Genomic DNA, 23,551 nt, shown 5'->3' on the forward strand with positions numbered 1-23,551 from the left:
CTTGTGTTGAAGGGCATTAGGAATTCTAGGTTTCTGAACTGTGTTGTTCAGACGGGTAAGAAAATTAATGTGGTTTTCATTACAGTGAGGCTAGCTTAGCCTTTCATTATATTTCAGATTGAGACCCTGAGTGTCCAGGAATTCATGACACCTGGGCTGTACAGTTCCTTAAGATGATCAGGCAACCTCGCAGATTTCCGTTAAGGAGTATTTTTATTGTTCCTTTATTCTACCCCTTCTCGAAGTATGTGTTATGCTAATATTCTCTGCTGAGAGAGTTTATCATTCTGACATGAATTATTATTTTCATTTCTGCCAACAGAGGAAACTTCGAGAGGTGTCCACAAAGTTCCAGCTTTTCCAGAAGCCTGCTAACTTTGAACAGCGCATGCTCGACTGCAAGCGTGTGCTTGATGGTGTGAAAGCAGAGCTTCATATTCTGGATGTGAAGGATGTGGACCCTGATGTCATACAGACCCACTTGGACAAGTGTATGGTAAGGCCACTGGGTAATTAATGTGTCCAGCGGGTTTTCCGGTTGCTAATATAGCTTCATCTAGTGCTTATGTACATGGTTTGTTCAGTTGTTGTTAGTCTAAAATGTGCTAAGAATAGGGATAAATGATGAAAAACAGGTCAGAAAATTAGAAGTGTGGTCCTTTCCTCCTAGGAAATTAGAAGACATAGGAGAGAGAGACAGCAGAGATTAAAATCAATCACTCCAGTGTATGGAGATCCAACCAGTCCATTCTAAAGGAGATCAGTCCTGGGTGTTCTTTGGAAGGACTGATGCTAAAGCTGAAACTCCATACTTTGGCTACTTCATGCGAAGAGCTGACTCATTGGAAAAGACTCTGATGCTGGGAGGGATTGGGGGCAGGAGGAGAAGGGGACGACAGAGGTGAGATGGCTGGATGGCATCATCGACTCGATGGACATGAGTTTGAGTAAACTTCGGGAGTTGGTGGTGGACAGGAAGGCCTGGCGTGCTGCGATTCATGGGGTCGCAAAGAGTCGGACACGACTGAGTGACTGAACTGAACTGAACTGAAGTACAGTGTAATGAGATAAGGAAACTAGAATAGACATGTATATAACATGATTTAAAAACAAGAGGAAAGCATATCTTAATCACAGTATGAAGTTAGGGAAGGCTTTGACAGAATGTGACTAAACAGCTAAATTTTAAAGGATAAATTTGAGTTAGCTAGAAGAACCAGGAAATGGCAACCCACTTCAGTATTCCTGCTTGGAGAATCCCATGGACAGAGGAATCTGGCAGGCTACAGTCCACGAGGTCGCAAGAGTCGGACGCAACTTAGTAACTAAACCACTACCAGAAGAACCATACTTAGAATGAATGTCAGGAATATTGCAATGTACAGCAAATTCATTCTCAAAGAAAGTAAAATTTTAAATATTAATTTATAAAGTTTAAGCCTAAAGTGTAAAAGAAGAAATTACACTTAGAATGGATGTCAGTCATATGGTAGCATAAAACTCATTCTCTAGGAAAATAAAATTTTAAATCAAATGTAAACTTAAGATGTAAAAGAAAAAATTATTTAAAAGACTTTATTACTTTTTAGTTTGAACTTTAAAATTCAGTTGCACAGAAATTTAAAGATCATGTGCCTGAGTATTTGGAGAAGGCAATGGCACCCCACTCCAATACTCTTGCCTGGAAAATCCCATGGGCGGAGGAGCCTGGTAGGCTGCAGTCCATGGGGTCGTGAAGAGTCGGACAAGACTGAACAACTTCACTTTCACTTTTCACTTTCATGCATTGGAGAAGGAAATGGCAACCCACTCCAGTGTTCTTGCCTGGGGAATCCCAGGGACGGGGGAGCCTGGTGGGCTGCTGTCTATGGGGTCGCACAGAGTCGGACAGACTGAAGCGGCTTAGCAGCGGCAGCAGCAGCCTGAGTATTCACAGTCTTAGAATTGGTGTTTTGCCTGAGAAGAATCATGAGAAAATGGAAGATGACACATGTTAAGAAAAGTCTGGAAAGAGTTCTTTGTGCTTTTCAAAACTGCAATCTCCACATGTCTTTGCATACTGAAGATTGTTTGATTACTTAAAAACTGGAATGAATGGAAGGATGAACAGATAGGATGAATTTTTATATATAATACGTGTGCATATGCATGTATGAATGTACATGTATATTTACTGAGATGCAGAGATCACCAAAGCAAGCACTGTCCTTGCCCTTGAGTCATCTGTTCCAGTGGTCTGTTACTATGGGGCCATGCCACTTGGGTGTTTCAGGTCAACACTACGATGAATGGAGATAAGAGAACCTGCTCAGGATAAAGCTTTTCAGTTGCAAAGCAATAAGGATGAGGGCATCTCTGAATTTGACCTATATAACTTCAACTTCTGTTTTTTCATTATATAACTAACATGTGCTCATTGTGGTAGACTTTATACTTCAGAGAACTGTGAGAAAAAATTGTGTCTTAATACTTCCAAATTTCCACAGCCGGAAATAGCCAGCATTAGCTTTTTTCTAGTAATGGCATTTAGGATTTTGAAAAATGTAATTTAAAAAAATGTTAGATGTTCAACTTTTGTCCTCACGTTTCCCATTTTTTGTAGGAAAAATGTTCATATTATCAAGTACTTTCCTAAGCCTTTAAGATACAGGTTTGAGTCTTTTTTAAATAAGACAAGTATAATCCCTATGATTGTATTTTCTTATCTGAATTTAAAAATTATTACAACCTTGATTTCATCTTACTCATTCTTTGAACCAGATCTGAGAGAGATAAAGCCTTTTGATCTCCAAGGTTAGTTCTTAGCTGTCAATCTTTGTCATCCATGTTCTGAAATGTTTCCAGTTACCACCTTTTCACTAATATGTATAATTTGTCTGGCTTTATTTTTAAGAAACTCTATAAAATTTTGAGTGAAGTCAAGCTTGAAGTGGAGACAGTAATCAAAACAGGAAGGCACATTGTCCAGAAGCAGCAAACCGATAACCCTAAGGGGATGGATGAGCAGCTGACTTCTCTGAAGGTTCTCTACAATGACCTGGGTGCCCAGGTGAGCAGGGCAGGTGTACTGCCCCCTCTGTCTCTCTCATTTATGTATTCTAAAATTTTACTTCTGTGAGAAGAATGCTTATTTGAATTTTATGGCATCAATCATACATGTTTCCATTTATTCCAATAATTTTTATTATATATCTTTAAAAGTATGTGTTGACTATGAGGGTCACTCCATTTCTTCTAAGGGATTCTTGCCCGCATTTCAGTTCAGTTCAGTTGCTCAGTTGTGTCCGACTCTTTGCGACCCCATGGACTGCAGCATGCCTGGCTTCCCTATCCATCACCAACTCCCAGAGCTCACTCAAACACATGTCCATTGAGTCAGTGATGCCATCGAACCATCTCATCCTGTCGTCCCCTTCTCCTCTCGCCTTCAGTCTTTCCCAGCATCGGGGTCTTTTCCAATGAGTCAGTTCTTTGCATCAGGTAGCCAAAATATTGGAGTTTCAACTTCAGCATCAGTCCTTCCAATGAATATTCAGTGTTGATTTCCTTTAGGATGGACTGGTTGGATCTCCTTGCAGTCCAAGGCACTCTCAAGAGTCCTCTCCACCACCACAGTTCAAAAGCATCAATTCTTAGATGGTCAGCTTTCTTTATAGTCCAACTTTCACATCCATACATGATGGCTGAAAAAACCATAGCTTTGTAGTAGTTATAATGGTCATATGAATTAAATTCTCCCATTCCTGTCCATTTTAGTTCACTGATTCCTGAAATGTCGATTTTCACTCTTGCCGTCTTTTGGTTGACCACTTCCAATTTACCTTGATTCATGGACCTAACATTCCAGATTCCTATGCAATATTTTTCTTTAGAGTATTGAACTTTCCTTTCACCACCAGTCACATCCACAACTGAACGTTGTTTTTGCTTTCGCTCAGCCTCTTTTCTCCACTCTCCTCCAGTAGCATATTGACCTCATAGACACCTTATAGACCATATAGACACCTACTGACCTGTGGGGTTCATCTTTTAGTATCATATCTTTTTGCCTTTTCACAGAGTATGTTACTATTAAAGTGGTGAATAGTTACATAGAAATGTATTTTTAATATTTAATCCAGACTAATTTCTATATTTTCAAAGGCTATGACATTTCATAAGTTATTGTGAGGAAACTCCATAAGTAATAGTCTCTGTATAAACACAGATTATTGGTCCTTGGATTTCTAGATTGAACAATCCTTTGAGAAGTGTTAAAAACATTAGGACTCTAATAAATAGTATCAGGAACTTCACATTAATCCAGCAGGATTTAAAATCCTATCCAGAAACATCTATAATTTGGACATTTTAGTGAATTTGTGGCGAAGTTGTTAGGCCCTTTATTGTGAATGACTGACTGGATCCGTTAAGCTTAACGTCTTCTCTTATTGAGAATCTCTGCCCTGAAACCAGACAAGCAAAAACAAGATAAAACACAGAAACAAATGAAGTGAAACATTCTCATTAATATTGAAAAGCTGTGTTAGATAATATATTAAACCCTTCTGTGGTTATTAAATATTAACCAAGTTTCTACACAAGCCCAGAGAATACAAGCTGCAATTTGTGATTACTTTGAGATTACTAACAGTCATACATTTCCTGAGCAATTTGGATTTCACTTCTGCAATATTAGATTACTAATGTGATATACTGGTGTACCATTTTTGATACACTGCACATCTGGAACACATATGGTAAGAGCTTCTTTTTATATTATACAGCTGAAGTTACTTGTGAAATAGTACTGTATTATTTGGGCTTCCCTCGTAGCTCAGATGGTAAAGAATCTGCCTGCAATACGAGAGACCTGGGTTCAATTTCTGGGTTGGGAAGATCCCCTATAGAAGGGAACAGCTACCCACCCCAGTATTCTGGAGAATTCTATGGACTGTATAGTCTAAGGGGTCACTAAGGGTTGGACAAGACTGAGCGACTTTCACTTTCACTGTATTTATTAGTTGACAGGGCATTTTATAAATGGTAACAGTGTGGCTGGTTTTTACACCAAATTTCTGTGATTATGGCTTTAGAGTTAAGTCATTTTCTCACTCAACACAACTAGACTTTACTGTATATGAGGAATTACACAGGCAGTTAGAGATACAGTGATGAGCAAAAACATGTTCTCTCTGCCAAGCGGAACTGTGAGAAATAAAAGAAGAAAGCTTTAATCAAGCAGTCATACAAAGTAATGTCAAATTATCAGCCGAAAGTGTTATGAAGGAATCTATGTAGCACTGTAGGAGTATGTGTAAAGAGGGATTTGATCCAGTCTGGGTTAGGAAAGCTTCCCTGAGAAAGTGGTGTATAAGCTGAGATCTGAAGGATAAGTCGTAGTAGCCAGGGGAAAAATCAGTGGAAGAATTTTTGAGGCTGACGGAACATCATGTGTAAAAGTCTGTGGCACTAGGCAGCATGGTACATTTGTGTGGCTAAAGCAGAGAGAACAAGTGTGAGAGCAAGTGTGTTGGAGAGATGTGATGATACCAGATCCTACCAGTGTCTTCGAGTTTGTGGTAAATATGTTAATCTCTGTCTCTGCAGTAATGAGCAATTATTACAGGGCTTTAGCAGGGAGAGAACATGCGCAGATATTTGTTTTTCTAAAAGGCCACTCACTGCAGTTTGGAGGGTACATTGCAGACAGGCAAGCATGGATGTAAGAAGACCAGTTAGGAAGTCATTTTCATGCTCTTAGTGAGAAATGATGGTGCTTTGAACTAGGGTGGAACATTGGAGATAGTATGAACAGATTTTTAAAATAGATACTTAGGATGTAAAGTAAACAGGACTTGGTGGAGGATTTGATGTGGAGATGCAGGAGAGAGATGAAGGAGACTCCTGGGTTTCTGGCTTGATTATGTGGAAGATCGTGGTGCCATCATTGGATGGGACCCTTAAAGGCAGAAGCGTGGAAAATCATAAACGTGTATTGGATTTGCTGACATTTCAAGTGTCTTTGCGAGAGTTAATTGATATGTCAGATATTCACACAGTTATTCAAGTCTGGAGAATATATCCGGGATGAAGATATAAATTTTTTGAGTCATACGCATAGAGGTGATAATTAAAATTTTCAGTGATGATGAGATTGCCTAGGGAGAGGATATATCGAGAGTGAAAAAAGAAAAGTTTCTGAATTAAGTAAGTTTTGAGGGATTACATCACTTAGGAGGATATTTGAAGAAGATGAGCTTGTAAAAGAGACTAAAGTATATATGTATGTGTGTGTGTTTATATATGTATACCCATATTTCTTTATCCATTTATTTATCAGTGGCTATTGTGAATAATGCCGCAGTGAGTATGGGAATGCAGATATCTCTTTAAAATGTTGATTTCATTTCCTTTGTTGTATACCAGGAGTAGGGGTGCTGGATCATATAGTGGTAGTTCTTTTTAAAAATTTTTGAGGGCCCTCCATGTTGTTTTCTGTAATTGCAAACTTGACATCTGCTAATAAAGTAGATCTTAAGTGTTCTCACCACAGAAAAAGGTAACTATGTAATGATGGATGTGTTAATTAACTGTGGTACTCATTTCACAATGTATATGTGTATAAAATGATTACAATATACACCTTAAAAACACACATTGTGCAACCATATATTTTATATGCATGAGAAACTACATATAAAAAAGTGGTAAGAAGTGGTAGTATACCAGGAACGTGCTAGGTGTGGGAAGCTGAAGGAAGGAGGGTATCTGGAGAAGGGGTGTAGGTTTTTGTTTGGAATATTACTGAAATATTAAAAACAAGGCATCCACTTAAAAGCATACAGTAGGTCTTTTGCCATTGAGGTCATTGCTGAGCTTAGCAAAGATGATTTCTGTGGAACAATGGAGGTAGAGGCCAGAATGTCATGGCTTGAACACTACATGGGGGATGACAAACGGTTTTGAGAATTTGCGTGAGAAAGGTAGGAGAGAGGGAGGGAAGGTGGGGCCAAAGGAGGAAATTTGTATGTGTATGTATGTGTGTGTGTATGTGTGTGTGAGAGAGAGAGAAAGAGATAGACAGACAGATGCTTGAGTGTTTCATCCTTGGTGGGAATGATCCTATTGAGAAGGAATGTTTGCATATCCAGGAGAGAGAAGGGATAAATGATTAGGTAAAAGATTTACAACTTGATATTGCCTAATTTAATATTCAGTACATCTTAAAATATATTGATTAGATCAGCTGAAGAGAGTGTAAATTGTTATAAGTTGAACTGTAAATTATTTTCTTCCTGGTATACCAAAATCTTTGGTAGCATTAAGTTTTATGATGATTGTGTAGTTGCCTGGGCTTGTCAGTCAGATAAGTATCATAATATCTTTTAACATATTTCAAATATTTTTCTCCTGAAGTCTGCCTTGAGGTGCCATTAATTTAGAGTCATGAATTTTAATTAAACTCCATAGGAAAAAAATTTCACTTTTATGAAGGAATTGAATAATAATCAATCTTTGAGACATGCAAGAGTAAAAATAAACTTATAGTATGAGTAAGAAATGCAATCCCATTTTACTTACTAAGAAAATTTGATTTCTATATCTGAAAAATTTCATCCCATACATGACATTTCACTCTACTACTGATAATATTGTCATCTACACATACGTGCACATAAAAGGAGGAACATGTTTTCGTGTCTTTATTGTGTTTGACATCCTTTAAAGTGTCAGCTCAGCATTAGGTTGTGAATCACTTTAGTCTGAACGTACCATTGTGTAATGCCAGTGGTCAGACCAGGCTCAGTCTCGTGGTCATGCCGCTCTGCTCATGGCCTTAACCTTTTTAAGCTTCACTGTCCTGTTCTGTTAAGTGGAAAAAACGGTGCTGATCACAGGGTTTTATTTTATAACATGTGTAGATTCATTACTATAATGTGAGAGGCTGGTAAATGTCAGTTAAGTTCATTTGCTTTCTAACAACAACATTAAGAACAAAATAGTAATAAAAGTTTGTATTTCATAGCCATTTAATGTATTTTAAATTTGGCAGTTAATTGTGAAACATATGATTGTAAAAAATCTTGCTATTTCTCCCTCTTGTTGATGTATGTTTGTTTTTTAAACAGAATCCTTCATTGAGAGGGTTTTAAGACATCTTATGCTCAAAACGATGAAAGATGATATTAATTGATTCCTTAACCTTGGTGAAGGGACTGGGGCAAGACCTTTGTGTATGTATTTTCCTCACTAAAAACTCATAACAACCTTCTGAGGGCTATATCTCTACCAGGGTCACTTAGGAAGTTAAGTGGTAGAACTAAGATAAAAATCTAGGGTTGCCTGACACTTAACCACTACAGTATATTATCTTCCTGCAGAAATGCAAGAATGGAGTGATTCTAGGTGCCAGAGATAAAGGTTAGGTATGTCTTGGAGGTTAACTATGAATCTGTGTGGATCTTTAGTTCATATTTGTTTCCACCTGTGTTCATCTCTCTTGTGCTTTTTTTTTAAGGTGACAGAGGGAAAACAGGATCTGGAAAGAGCATCCCAGTTGGCTCGCAAAATGAAGAAAGAGGCTGCTTCTCTCTCTGAATGGCTTTCTGTTACTGAAACAGAACTGGTACAGAAATCCACTTCAGAAACTTTGCTTGGTGATTTGGATACAGAAATTTCCTGGGCTAAAGTAAGTTGTAGTTCAGGTGAACCATGAAGATTATCAGTGTAATCTGTGGCATTCTGATCAGAGAAATCTGGGTATATGTCATTTGTCTCCATTTCATACTAAATATCGTCTTTTCATTTTTCCATTCTTTTTTCCACATCTTTGTCCTGAAAAAGAATAAGAATATTTTGAAAGCAGCTAACTTCAGAAGACACACACACACATACACACACATGCATATATAGACATATACATATAATATATATGTATATTAAGATAGGGGAAAGATTTATTGATTGATTTTGGCCACACCTCTCAGCTTGTGGGATCTTCGTTTCCCACTAGGGATTGAACCTGGGTCCTTGACAGTGAAAGTGCAGAGTCCAAATAATTGGAAAGGGATTCCCCAGAAGATATTTTTATCTTGATTCTAAAGAGTTAAACTCACATGGCTCAACAAGGTCTTTGTAGTCATTATACTTATATAGTATAACTATCACCTTCAAAATCAGTGACATTTTTTGGGTATTCATTCTTCACAAAGTATTGTGCTGAATTTATTAATTCTTCTGTAGTAAGTTTTGTACCAGTAACTAATCTTTCTACTGCAAGCTAACTGCAAACTAATCTTTCTATTGCAAGCTAATTGCTAACTGTAGAGAGCAGAGAAACACAATTTAAAAAAAAATCAATAAAAGATCAAAGAATTTTCTCTAGTCCTACATTAGAGATCACATAGATTAGAGCATTGATTTGCCAATTCTCTCTTTTGAGGTGGACAAAGAATTGACTGAAACACAAACTAGTTTTTCTTTCTTTGAACCAAGGCATTCTCTTTTTCTCAATTCATTTTCTAAGAAGCATGTATACTAGAGATAAATGCTGAAAATAAATGATCAGTACTGTGACAGAGCTTTATATAAAACCCCAGGTATCAGTTTTGACTTCTTCTACAGGTGTCGACTTTTGGGGTGTGAAGAGGGAGGTGCTCTGAGGTCCTGGTGTGATGTAGTTCCTTAATTTGAATGCTCTTTGGAGTTAGCTGTTGTAAGAAACTCAAGATATTAGTCACTAGAAAGAATGTTCTCAGTTTAATAGCTCATGGAATGTATAATTGCTGTGGGCTGTGTGGAGTAAAAGGGATATAAGAAGGAAGTGAAAAACAGTGGAATTCATGGGTTACAATGGATGAATGACAACCAAAGGCACTTAACTATATATTTTTTTTAATTAAAGTTTTTTCAAGGAAATATTATCTTTTTTCTACAATACACTTTGAAAGTCATTATTTTTTATTAGTCCCATGAGTCCTATAAGCTAATTAAATGATATTTGCATAGTGTAATACCAAAAAAGAGACAGGAGCAAAAATGATCTTTGTTGAAGGAATACCCTGTTATCATTTCAGTTTTTTTGTAGGCCCATGTAGACATGTAGGCATAAGCATATATTTTAAAAAGAATTTTATCTAGTGTTTCATTACCTTTTTGATAAGCAGATTTTATCTTTAACATTTTCTTTTATCTACAAGTGTTTTGTGGCACACGTTGGAGATAGATAGTATTTCATTGAATATTTTATTTCTTATTGTCCCATTCCTCCATTCATGGCCATTTAAATTATTACCAGTTTTCACTATTGTAAAAACTGCTGTGATGAGTATAGTTGTGGTTAAATCTTAGCATATATTTTAATGCTAATTAATTTTCTGAGGATAAATTCTTAGCTCTAAAAATATTAGGTCAAGGGATGTATCCATTTTAAAGTCTATACTGGTTACGAAATTGTCCTTCAGAAATGTTTTACCCAACAGCTGTGAGTGAGAATTCCTACTTGCCTGTTTTAACTAAACTTTTGACAATGGTAGACAGATAACATGTCTTGGTTATTTAATTAGAACATTTTCCTTTAGTATATAGGCCATTTGTAGCTCTGTCTCCATTTGATCTTGTAATTTGGAGATCTTTACCTGTTATAATTATTAAAGCTTAATATGTTGTGTATTGATGCAGTTTTTTGCCACTCTAGTTTCCTTCCTGTTCTGTATATTTTAAAAGCACTTATTATACATTTTTTAAAGAATAAGATCTTTTTTTTCTCTAATTTTTGCCTTTAGTGTTTAGAAAGGCCAACTTTACAACAAAATTACATAATTCCTTACTTATATTCTCTTCTAGCTCTTTTATAGTTTCATCTTTTTTACCTTTAATGCTTTAATCCTTCTGGAATTTAGTTTGGTGTATATAATGAGGTAAGGCTCTAACCCTTTTTTCCCCAAATATTTCGCTAGTTATCTCAGCACTATTTGTTGAGTAATTATCCTTTCCTCACTGATTTGACCTGCTCAATTCATGTATTCTTTTTGTCTGTTACTTTGCTTTATTTTCTGCTTCGCTGATCTGACCCTCTGAAAAGTTCTTCAACTATTTAACATGTGGTTCTATAATAAAGTTTAGCATGTAGTTAATGACAGGATTTCCTGACTTTATGTTCCTTCTTTTGTATATACTCATATGAATTTTAAAATTATTACTCTTAAATTCTTTAAAAAATTCTTTTAGAAACTTTGGTATGAATTGCCTTAAATTTATAAATTTGTTTTGAGGGGAATTGACATCTTTACTAAATTAAGTCTTTTTAGTAACATGTAAATGTCTCATTTCCTCTCCAAATTCCCTCTCTACATAATGCTTTGTAAACATTATGCATATATGCCAAAAAGTTTATTCCTGTGTATTTATTTTATTAGTATGTGAAAAGTATACTTTTTATTTTAAACTGATTTCTTATAGCTGGTACACAGGCAATATCAATTTTTGCATATTTAATTTTTAATCATCTTTGTGTACTCACATAAATTCAATTAGTTTTTCAATTGATTATCATCTTTAGGGCGAAGACAATAAGTAATGATATTTATTTCTTCTGGAACCATTCACTCTTAAATTCCCACTTAATCTTATTTCAGATTTGAAATGATGAAGATGGTATATACAAATCACAAATTCACAGTACATTCACATCATTAGAGTAAACCAAATGAAACATCAGTACGTAACATTATCACCCAGTTTTTTCAACTTGTATTGTCAGAGTTAAGAACCATGCATATCTTACAACTCTTCAGTGTATTTCCAGCACTGTGCTGCTGCTGCTAAGTTGCTTCAGTCGTGTCTGACTCTGTGTGACCCCATAGACGGCAGCCCACCAGGCTCCCCCAGTCCCTGGGATTCTCCAGGCAAGAACACTGGAGTGGGCTGCCATTTCCTTCTCCTATGCGTGAAAGTGAAAAGTGAAAGTGAAGTCGCTCAGTTGTGTCTGACTCTTAGTGACCCCATGGACTGCAGCCTACCAGGCTCCTCCGTCCATGGCATTTTCCAGGCAAGAGTACTGGAGCAGGTTGACATTGCCTTCTCCATTCCACCACTATAAAATTATATTTTCCACTGCAAAATTTAAATAGCATCTTCATTCCAGAATGTAATGTTTTTATTCCATAGCTTAAAAATCAGCATTTTCGGTGTAGCCATTTTCTTTACAATAAAATTTATTAACATAGTTTGTGTACTGTTTAAATTTAGTTGCATGTAATTAATTATTTCTTATAGTTTTTAAAGACTACTGTAGCCAATCAGTCCATAGCCACTGAAGGAATGTAGAAAGTTAATAACTGAAGAGAGCATGGCTCTGGGTATTCTGTTTTTCTGTTTTTTTCCCCTCCTTGCTGGAGAAGAACACTTAATTGAGAGAAATATTTTGATGTCTTTACAAATATACCAGTAATTAATGAGGCCAAATGAATCTTACATCTTGACTCACTTGGGATTTTTATCTTTCAAAATGTGATTGAATGTTGTATGAATGAATGTGGACTTGAGCTCCTTGAAATGATTTATTTAAATATTATTCTAAAAAGGTACAACAGCAGTAGGGTAGATATGTGCATGCTACGTTTTGATTGAAAGAACTTTGCAGTTTTAATTTTGGAACCCAACATTCTGTTTATAATTCTCTAGTCAAACTTACAAATGTGAGAATCAAGTTGTTATAATACCATCCAGAGTATTACCTTTACATAATATGACAATTGCAGAACCAAAGCTTAGACGTGCTACTTTTCCTGTGATGTACTTAAGATGAAATATTTTTTGTAATGTTTATAACCAGACTATATGTTAAGTTACCTAGTTATAGGGCTGTTCAGTTCAGTTCCGTCGCTCAGTTGTGTCTGACTCTTTGCAACCCCGTGGAGTGCAACACGCCAAGCCTCCCTGTCCATCACCAACTCACGGAGTTTCCCCAGACTCATGTCCATCGAGTCGGTGTTGCCCATCCAACCAGTTCATCCTCTGTTGTCCCCCTCTCCTCCCACCTTCAATCTTTCCCAGCATCAGGGTCTTTTCAAATGAGTCAGTTCTTCGCATCAGGTTGTAGTCCTTGCAAATAAATATAGTGCACATCAATTGTTTCCTGTAGTAGTCAAGGAGATAAATTCACTATGAGTATTTTAGAATTTTGAGTTCTGGGGTAGTCTTGCTTTGCCCACTTGTAGTTACTGAAAATGAAATTGATTCTTCATATGTGAAGTTATGATGCAGATAATTATTGGTGTGTAATAAGTTGGCTTAAAGCGCAACATTCAGAAAATGAAGATCATGCCATCTGGTCCCATCACTTCATGGGAAATAGATGGGGAAACAGTGGAAACAGTGTCAGACTTTATTTTGGGGGGCTCCAAAATCACTGCAGATGGTGACTGCAGCCATGAAATTAAAAGATGCTTCCTCCTTGGAAGAAAAGTTATGACCAACTTAGATAGCGTATTGAAGAGCAGAGACATTACTTTGCCAACAAAGGTCCGTCTAGTCAAGGCTATGGTTTTTCCTGTGGTCATGTATGGATGTGAGAGTTGGACTGTGAAGAAAGCTGAGTGCTGAAGAATTGATGCTTTTGAAGTGTGGTGTTGGAGAAGACTCTTGAGAGTTCCTTGGACTGCAAGGAGATCCAACCAGTCCATTCTGAAGGAGATCAGCCCTGGGATTTCTTTGGAGGGAATGATGCTGAAGCTGAAACTCCAGTACTTAGGCCACCTCACGCGAAGAGTTGATTCATTGGAAAAGACTCTGCTGCTGGGCGGGATTGGGGGCAGGAGGAGAAGGGGACGACAGAGGATGGGATGGCTGGACGGTATCACTGATTCGATGGACGTGAGTCTGAGTGAACTTGGGGAGTTGCTGATGGACAAGGAGGCCTGGCGTGCTGCGATTCATGGGGTCACAAAGAGTTGGCCAGACTGAGACTGAACTGAACTGAACTGAACTGAATAAATTTATACTTAAAAATAAATGAAATAATTACCTTTCCACATCTAAAATTGTTACATTTTTTGGTATTTGTGTAATTAAATATTTAATTTTTATTTGAAACTTAAAAACTCTCTTGTTAGCAAGTTGTGGAATCTTGTGCACTTTTGACGAATCTAGGGAGTCGTATATATATGGAAGAAAAATATGTTAAAAATGATGGTTGTGTAAACTTTTATCATGTTCTGCGAGATCAAGTGGGTGTTGGAATTTTTATTTTTTAGAATATTCTGAAGGATCTGGAGAAAAGAAAAGCTGATTTGAACGCCATCACAGAGAGCGGTGCTGCCCTGAGGAACTTGGTCGAGGGCGGTGAGGCCGTCTTGGAAGAGAAGCTCTGTGTGCTTAGTGCTGGGTGGAGCCGGGTCCGCACCTGGGCTGAGGATTGGTGCAGCACCCTGATGGTGAGTTTTAGCAAGAGCCTCATGGCGAGATCGCGTTTCCTGCCAATACGCGAAAATGAAGACAGCTTGGATTGGAATTCCAAACCGTGTTTTCCGTTTGTCACAATAATGTTTTGCTTGTGAATTAATTTCATTTAGACTACATTGTAACTTTTGCTTTGAAAAGATAATAACTAGAAAGAGTTCAAAGTACTTCATTTCTATTAAGTAATAAACCATTAGTGATATACATAAAAATATGTACTTGAACATCTTACTAAATGTAACTTATTGGCTACAGTTTAAATGACAATATCATATTTAATATTCATACTATTACAGGCTATATATATAATGTTTTTAATGTTCTAAAAAAGGTGTACTAGTTAAAGAAGGGCACAGGTTTTAATATTGGATTCAGTTCGGTTCAATTCAGTTGCTCAGTCCTGTCCGACTCTTTGAGACCCCATGAATTGCAGCACACCAGACCTCCCTGTCCATCACAAACTCCCGGACTTTGCTCAGACTCACGAGTTGATGATGCCGTCCAGCCACCTCATCCTCTGTCTTCCCCTTCTCCTCCTGCCCCCAATCCCTCCTAGCAGCGGAGTCTTTTCCAGTGAGTCAACCCTTCACATGAGGTGGCCTAAGTACTGGAGTTTCAGCTTTAGCATCATTCCTTCCAAAGAACACCCAGGACTGATCTCCTTTAGGGACTCTCAAGAGTCTTCTCCAACACCACAGTTCAGAAGCGTCATTTCTTCAGCGCTCAGCTTTCTTCACAGTCCAACTCTCACATCCATACATGACCACAGGATAAACCACAGCCTTGACTAGACAGACCTTAGTCGGCAAAGTAATGTCTCTGCTTTTGAATATGCTGTTTAGGTTGGTCATAACTTTCCTTCCAAGGAGGAAGTGTCTTTTAATTTCATGGCTGCAGTCACCATCTGCAGTGATTTTGGAGCCCCCCAAAATAAAGTCTGACACTGTTTCCACTGTTTCCCCATCTATTTCCCATGAAGTGATGGGACCAGATGCCATGATCTTTGTTTTCTGAATGTTGAGCTTTAAGCCAACTTTTTCACTCTTCACTTTCACTTTCATCAAGAGGCTTTTTAGTTCCTGTTCACTTTCTGCCATAAGGGTGGTGTTATCTGCATATCTGAGGTGATTGATATTTCTCCTGGCAATCTTGATTCCAGCTTGTGCTTTTTCCAGCCCAGCATTTCTCATGATGTACTCTGCATAGAACTTAAATAAGCAGGGTGACAATATACAGCCTTGATGTACTCCTTTTCCTATTTGGAACCAGTCTGTTCCATGTCCAGTTCTAACTGTTGCTTCCTGACCTGCATATTGATGGCCCAGGTTAAAGTTTTGACTATAAACTGGAGGATCTTGGTCAAGTTACTTAAATTAAGCATTCTCTAAATCTCAGTTTTCTCATATGTAAAATGGACATTATTATAATTTTTACCTCACACAGTTTTTGTGATTATGCTCTTATATAACTAAAAACAATCAATTTTAGATATTATTATGATAATTATAATAATTGTTAAGTGTTATATGCTGTTAATCTTTGGTTATACCATTACACAATTAACTAGCATTTCATGAAAACAGTGACCCTCTACTTTCATAATGTTTTCTGTTTCTCTTGTATTAACACTAGCAATGAATACTATATAGCAGCATCACCATCTCCTCCCTTAGAAAGAGTTCTCGTCCATAAATTATTATTTGTTCAGATATATCTGAGATAGGACTTTTTCCAAATTCATAGAATTACTGGGTAATGGATAGAAACAGAGAAGAATAAATTATCATGTGTTTCAATATCAATCAGAATGTATAGGGCATTAAAGTTGGTGGGCTTATGTCTGGACCTGTAAGATTCATATTCAGAGTTCATCTACAACTTACTATCTTCATAACCGTGTATAAATTACTTAATTTCCCTATATATAAAGTGGAATTAAAAGAACATATCTAATGGCACCCCACTCCAGTACTCTTGCCTGGAAAATCCTATGGACGGAGGAGCCTGGAAGGCTGCAGTCCATGGGGTCGCTAAGAGTCAGAGACGACTGAGCGACTTCACTTTCACTTTTCACTTTCATGCATTGGAGAAGGAAATGGCAACCCACTCCAGCGTTCTTGCCTGGAGAATCCCAGGGATGGGGGAGCCTGATGGACTACCGTCTATGGGATCGCACAGACACGACTGAAGCGACTTAGCAGTAGCAGCAGCAACAAAGTTGTTAAGTGTTACATAACAAATGTGAAATCTTGGCTCATAGAATGTGTTCTTTAACTATTTTATATATTCATTTTTATTGTGACTAGTTTTATTCCACATTCTCATGTTCCTTACTGTCTTTTGCAGTCTGTACCTTCTAAATTCTGCTTTCAAATAGTAGCTTTCTGTTTCACTTGATTTACCTGCTTTAGTCTGATGTTTATCAATTCTTAATTAGAATCCAGACCACTGTCAAAACTTTCCTTATGTCATTTATTCTCATTTTACTTTTCAGTGATTTTTACATGTTATAGATTAATAATTTGCTTATTTTTAAACTTCTTTCATCCTATAAAATATATTTCCTAAAAATTGTTCATCCTAAAGCTTCGGCACTCTTCTTGATCAAATTCTAAATTCTTGCTTTTGCCTCAGAAATTCTGCCCTGTTTTAACTGGCTTAAGTGTTTGCTTCTGTTTTCAAATTTAACTCAATCACATGTTATATTATGCTTCAGGAAATATCACTGAGATCTATGCCAAGTGTCTTGTTAAGTGCTGATGGTACTGAGGTGAAAAGACATGGGCCCTGGCTCAAGCACTCAAGCTTTGAGTAGGCAAAATCTATTCAATCATATTTGAATTGTTTTTTTTACTAGTACTTAAATGCTGCTGCTGCCTTAAATGAGTTCTTAACTAATATGATCAAGGCAGGGCCAATAAGATTATTTGTAGTATATGAATGAGAAATGGGGATTAAAATAAAATGAAATTTATAAAGAAACTTTTTGCCTTTTAGTCTTCAGTTTTTCACTATGTTGAGGTCTAAATTAAAATGAAAAAGTACCCAACCACAGCTGTGCTTCCTTGGTGGCTCAGATAGTAAAGAATCTGCTGGCAATGTGGGAGACTCAGGTTTGATCCCTGGGTTGGGAAGATCCCCTGGAGAAGGGAATGGCTACCCACTCCAGTATCCTTGCCTGGAGAATTCCGTGGACAGAGGAGCCTGACAGGCTACAGTCCATGGGATTGCAAAGTCGGACACGGCTGAGTGACTAACACTTTCACTTTTACAGCTGTGCATTTTTTGGAATGAGATTTATCCGTTGGGGAAGAGCTTTGCAGGAAGGTAGAAGTTCTTCTTGAAATTCAGCATTACTTAGGTCTTTGAAGACCTTTTAAATGTCTTCAAGGATTATTGTCTTAATTATTTCATATGGTTGTATCAGTGTTTTATCAATTCCTTTCTAGAACCATCAGAACCAGTTGGAAATATTTGATGGCAATGTTGCTCACATAAGCACCTGGCTTTATCAAGCTGAAGCACTATTGGATGAGATCGAAAAAAAGCCAGCAAGCAAACGAGAAGAAATTGTGAAGGTAGCAGATCAGTAACACTTCTGAGAATGGAAGGTTTAGCTGTCTCCTTTGTCTTGATGAATATTCCAAGTTACTTGTACACATGTGTTTCTCGTGCAGGAGATTTATTAACTTTTATGTTGGTGGGATAAACAAAATGAGTCGTTTTGTTTGTTTTGGTTTTTGTCTTAGCTAAATTTTTGTTCCATTCCTCTTAGGTAAGAATTGGCATCTAAAAGTGCCACATTATGGGGCTGTTAACATAATTTTTCCATTGTAATTTAATAAGCTGGGAAAACAGAAAATACTTCATTTTGTCATGGTGCATAGTTGAATGCTGCATCATTAGTTAACAGCAAAAGTGCTTTCTTAGTTATTTTTTTCATGACTTGCAAAATTTGGTGGCACTACAGAAAGTTGGAGCAAAACGGACTTCAATTACTTAGTAATTTGGCTTTCATTTCTTGGTGCATATTCCCACCAACCCAGCTTTTCAGAGGAATCTGCTGTGAAAGAAAAGATAGTAGACTTTTTCAGAAGTGCCGTATGGCAGACTTCTTCACTTTGCTCAGCTTCTTGATACCCTTATGCATTGGTGATAAGCAAAGAAGAACTTGTTGTCTTGGGAACTCCAGAGTCTCAGAAAATTTCTAAGAGTAGCCCTTATTCTTTCCTGTGTTTTTACATTTTGTTTCAAAGTTGAAGGTCAGACCTAACTTTTAAGAATTCCCCCTGGGAAATCTTTTCTATCTACTGCTCAGGCCCCACCAATCCTTCTTTGGAACGCTCTGACACATCATATATGGATGAACAATTGAATTCTGGGTTACAAATATACTCTCGCAACATTTTGCAGACATCACTGAATGAATCTTTTTTTCCCCTTCACGTTGTTTATCGATGACAGGAAACACTGCATAATTAAAGATTTGATGAGGAACCTGCAAACAATAAAGAGTGTGTCTGTTGCCAGCAAAATAACAATTGATTCAGGTCCTTTAGATGTTACAGAGCTTCTTCACACCAGATGGTTTACATGAAACAAAACCATTTTAGAGTGTTTTATTATGCATCTATAAACCTTTAAAGAATGAGACAGTTTCCTTTCTTCACTATATTTTCTTTATTTCCAGGACTACACTTTTAGTGAATTTCTTAAATTTATTACATTTATTAAATCACTAACATATGTTTAGCATACCTTTAGACAATTTTTCATGAAAGCCAAGACCTATCTGCCAAGTGTTTCTTTCTTTCCTCTTGATTTTTCTTAAAGAGAATTTCAAGAATCTCTACATAACTAGCGAAATTTGAGACAAGCAGTGGCTGTTTTTTTTTTTTTTTTAATATGACAATCAGATTTAGATGCAAGAGAACACATTCTAAAAGTTCCATAGTTAAGCGGATGTTCTCCTGTTTCTATCTACATACACTAATTTAAAAACTACTTCCTCAAACGACTTAATTTCTCTCAGCCACCATAACAAGTAAGCACAGATTCTTCAGAACAGTGGATTAGGCTCCATGTCTTAGATCACTGAGTGCCTTGTGGTATCTTTCATTCTTGTAATCACAAGGAAAACATTTGCAGAATTTATAGATACATACAGATAAGCTGGTACTTCACTCAAAATGTGCTCATAGCCATACTCCTGAGAGAATTCCAGCACTCTTCAAAAACTTATGAATGAAGTAGAAATTGAGGCAGGTATTTGCATCCCTTTCTTAGGCCTGAAAATGAATTTAATGACCATTATGAAATTAGCCAGAGGAAACTGCATAATGTTCTTGTACATTTTAGTTAAAAACTAGATGGTAATATTTAATTCCCTTCCAAACCAGTTTACCTTCACCAAGGAAAGGGGGATGGTGGTAAACAAGATTTCTAGGGGGAAAAGAAGTTAAAGTCTGTACCTTGTTACTTAATCTTTTATCAGCCTCAAGAAACTTTGCAATTCTTAGAATAAGATGGTTGAGGAAATGACACAATAAATCTTATAGACTATTCAATTATAAAGTAAAGTTTTATATAAACTGGGAGTAGTTTAAAATGCTTCCTGTATAGCACGAATGAGTCTCTCTCTCTCTCTCTCGTTAAATATATGAACAGCTCTTATTCAAATTGATGGTACAGAAGTCTCTTACTAGAAGTCTCAGACATTTGTTTAAGCTCCCTTTACTTCCCAGTTAGCACTGCACCCATGTTTGGTTTTGATTTTTCCCATGTGATAATTTCGTGCTTTCTTACAATTAGCGTTTACTCTCTGAGATGGATGATGTCAATCTCCAAGTACAAAACGTCCGAGATCAAGCTGTTGTTTTGATGAGTGCACGTGGAGGCTCAAGCCGGGAGCTTGTAGAACCAAAATTAGCTGAATTGAACAGAAATTTTGAAAAGGTCTCTCAACACATCAGAAGTGCCAAAGTAAGTAATTATGTTTTTATATAAAACTATTTTCTTGTAGATATGTAGCTGAACGGTAGATAGTTACATGGTGCTCGTGCTAAGTTGCTTCAGTCGTGTCCGATTCTTTGCGACCCTATGAAATGTAACCTGCCAAGCTCCTCTGTCTATGGGATTCTCCAGGCAAGAATACTGGAGTGGGTTGCCATGCCTTTCACCAGGGGATCTTCCCCACCCAGGGATTGAACCCATGTCTCTTATATCTACCTGTATTGGCAAGCAGGTTCTTTACTGCTAGCACCACCTGGGAAGCCTCAATTATATGGTATATATAACAAAAAAATTAAACAAAAATGGTTTTATCACTTTTCTTTGATTGAGCATTTGTTCTTATTTATGATTGTCCAAATGAAGGAGAGAATCTAAGAAATTAGTATTAAAGAAAATAACCCATTTGAGAAAAGGTTTCAAGTATTCAAATTATCTAAGAGGAGGGTCCTCTTTTTTGTAGGAAGTAAATATTCTCTAACTTTGCTTTGTTTTGAAATATCTGATGTTGTTGTCATTTAGTCGCTAAGTCCTGTCTGACTCTTTGCAACCCCATGGACTACAGCCCACCAGGCGTCTCTGTCCATGGGATTTCCCAGGCAAGGATATCAGAGTGAGTTACCATTTCCTTCTATAGGGGATCATCCTGCCCCAGGAATCAAACCTGGGTCTCCTGCATTTGCAGGCAGATTCTTCCCACTGAGCCACCAGGGAATCCCAAAATATCTGATATAATAGGCCAAACTATCTTTCATAGCCTAAGAATATATTTAGATTATTTGCAACTTAAAGAAAACAAACAAAAAATCTTGCTTTAACTCTTGCCTTCCTTACCTTGCGACCTAAGCTTACTTAGTTAGTCTTTTCAGTAGCACTATAGGAGATTTTTCTACAAATGTAAAAGAGTAATATAGGAGACATGAGGAGGATTGAAAGAAAGTATGAAGAAAATGATTATTTTTCCTATAAATGATTTGTTAACATTTTGGCATGTATTTATATTCTTATATGTATGTGATATTAAAGTATCAACATTTTTATATTGTTTTGTGTATTCTCCTTTGACAAGGTTTTTAATAGGTATTAAACTATATGATCTGTTGTGGTTTTTAAGTCAGTTTTCCACTTTTATTGTGCTTTTATAAATATTGTCTTGTTAAAATTCTCTTATGCATGTCTTTTTGCTTGTGTCTTAATATGCCCTTAGGATCACTTCGTAGAATTCCTTGGAATTGTTGTGAAAGTTGTTCATATAAATGCTGTTAAATAGATTTTTCCAGAGAGGTTGCTAGCTTCCCCATGTTCAGTCAACACTGCCAGTTTTCCTGCATTTCATTTTATTAAAGTTGTTACATGATTTTAGACTTCTCCAGTGGCTCACTGGTAAAGAATCTGCCTGCGTTGCAGGAGACTGAGGTGACATGGGTTCGATCCCTGGGTTGGGAAGATCTTCTGGAGACAGGGCATGGCAACGCACTGCAGTATTCTGCCCTGGAGAATCCCATGGACCGAGGAGCCTGGTGGGCTGCAGTCTATGGGGTCATGAAGAGTGAAGCACGACTGAAGTGACTGAGCATGCACACACATTGATTTTAGGCACGTCCATATGAACTATTTCTATATAGATATGGTCTGAAAGTACTGCATTGAGAAAGGTATACTTTTTTGAAGTTTGGGTATCACAGTCCAAGGGGCCCGTACTGGAGAACATTAATTGGGAGTCATTCTTTGGGGTGTTCCTGTATTAGGAAGTGGCTTTCTTCCTCTCTGTGGCCAAGGCAGGGATGGCTCTGCATCCTGGCACTGTTTCCTGATGTGTCTGTTTGTGGTCCTACAATGCCCCTCACACACTCCAGGCAGTCAGGGTCACTTGCACACTACTTCACGTCTGTGGCTGGAGTTTGGAGAACGTGGTAATCAGAGACACCCAAGCTGGTAAAATTATTGCTGTGTGAATGAATAAACTAAAGTCAATTCAAATAAATGCTAGTTCTTTCTTGATACCGATTAATGGTGAAAGGTCAAGTTAAGACCGTCTTTTCAAGAGCGCTTTTCCCTCCACAGTTGCTAATTGGCCAGGAACCGTTATCATATCCGTGTCTGGTCACTACTGAAGCATTTGAAGTTGGTGTGCCTTTCTCTGACTTGGAAAAGTTAGAAAATGACATAGATAATATGTTAAAAGTTATGGAAAAACACTTGGAATCCAGTGATGAAGATGAAAAGGTTGGTTGAAGGAGATTTTAAAAACCATGGTGTTGTCACTTTTCTTCTCTGTTAATTACATCTTCACACTAATGATGTTTACCCAGATATCTGCCAAACATGATAGAACAGATTTAAATGTGATTTTCTACAAAGTGTCTATGTAAGATTTGTCATGTGATTTACAGAATATTTGAAAAAAAATAGACATTTTCTGATGATAGTGTTATCTTAGTGCTATTTAACTTCTAAACTAGCAGTCTTTATGAACTATTTTAACTTCATATATAAGATATTTTAAGAAAAACACAAATATTTGTTGTGTATCATTCAGATAAACATATGTTGACTATACTATACTTTGTAGGTTGGTTCTGCTTGGAACTCATAGTAATTGACCTTGTGCTTTTTCCTTTTGAGTAATTTATATCTTTCAAACATTCAGATGGATGAGGAGAGAGCCCAGATTGAGGAAGTTCTACAGAGAGGAGAACAAATGTTGCATCAACCTATGGAAGATACTAAGAAAGAAAAGATCCGTTTGCAGTTACTACTTTTGCACACAAGATACAACAAAACTAAGGTATTGTCGTGGGGGAGATTCTTTTCCACTTAAATAACTTTTTCAGCTCTTGCCATTCAGATGTTTGGTGTTGCAAATCAAATGATTTCTCAAATCATTTGAGAAATGGTTTCTCAAATCAATGAGACATCGAATCAGTGATGTCTCAAAACAAACCAATTGCCATGGTATTTCCTTCTTTCTAGTGTGTATTGCTAGATAGGTTTATATTTTTGGGTGAGGCAACACTAAGAAAATAGATACATAACACTTTATTATAGGACATCCCTTTTGGATTTCTGATAATGTTTTAAACCTTTAGGGGTGTGACTT

The 23,551-nt window shown here is 37.1% G+C and overlaps 1 protein-coding gene across 8 annotated transcripts in view; it reads left to right on the forward strand.

The window, feature by feature from the left end:
• The window catches only part of UTRN (utrophin), a 556,454-nt gene that overhangs the window by 205,894 nt on the left and 327,009 nt on the right, over positions 1–23,551 (forward strand). For all 8 annotated transcript variants that reach the window (XM_013966586.2, XM_018053300.1, XM_018053301.1 and 5 more), the window contains 8 exons: positions 323–496; positions 2,894–3,049; positions 8,501–8,671; positions 14,238–14,417; positions 17,892–18,020; positions 20,254–20,424; positions 22,516–22,677; positions 23,102–23,239. In XM_013966586.2, the coding sequence (XP_013822040.2) occupies positions 323–496; positions 2,894–3,049; positions 8,501–8,671; positions 14,238–14,417; positions 17,892–18,020; positions 20,254–20,424; positions 22,516–22,677; positions 23,102–23,239 (1,281 nt within the window). The remainder of the gene's footprint in view (positions 1–322; positions 497–2,893; positions 3,050–8,500; positions 8,672–14,237; positions 14,418–17,891; positions 18,021–20,253; positions 20,425–22,515; positions 22,678–23,101; positions 23,240–23,551) is intronic.

This window comes from Capra hircus, chromosome 9, assembly GCF_001704415.2.
Source record: "Capra hircus breed San Clemente chromosome 9, ASM170441v1, whole genome shotgun sequence".
Classification (NCBI taxonomy): domain Eukaryota; kingdom Metazoa; phylum Chordata; class Mammalia; order Artiodactyla; family Bovidae; genus Capra; species Capra hircus.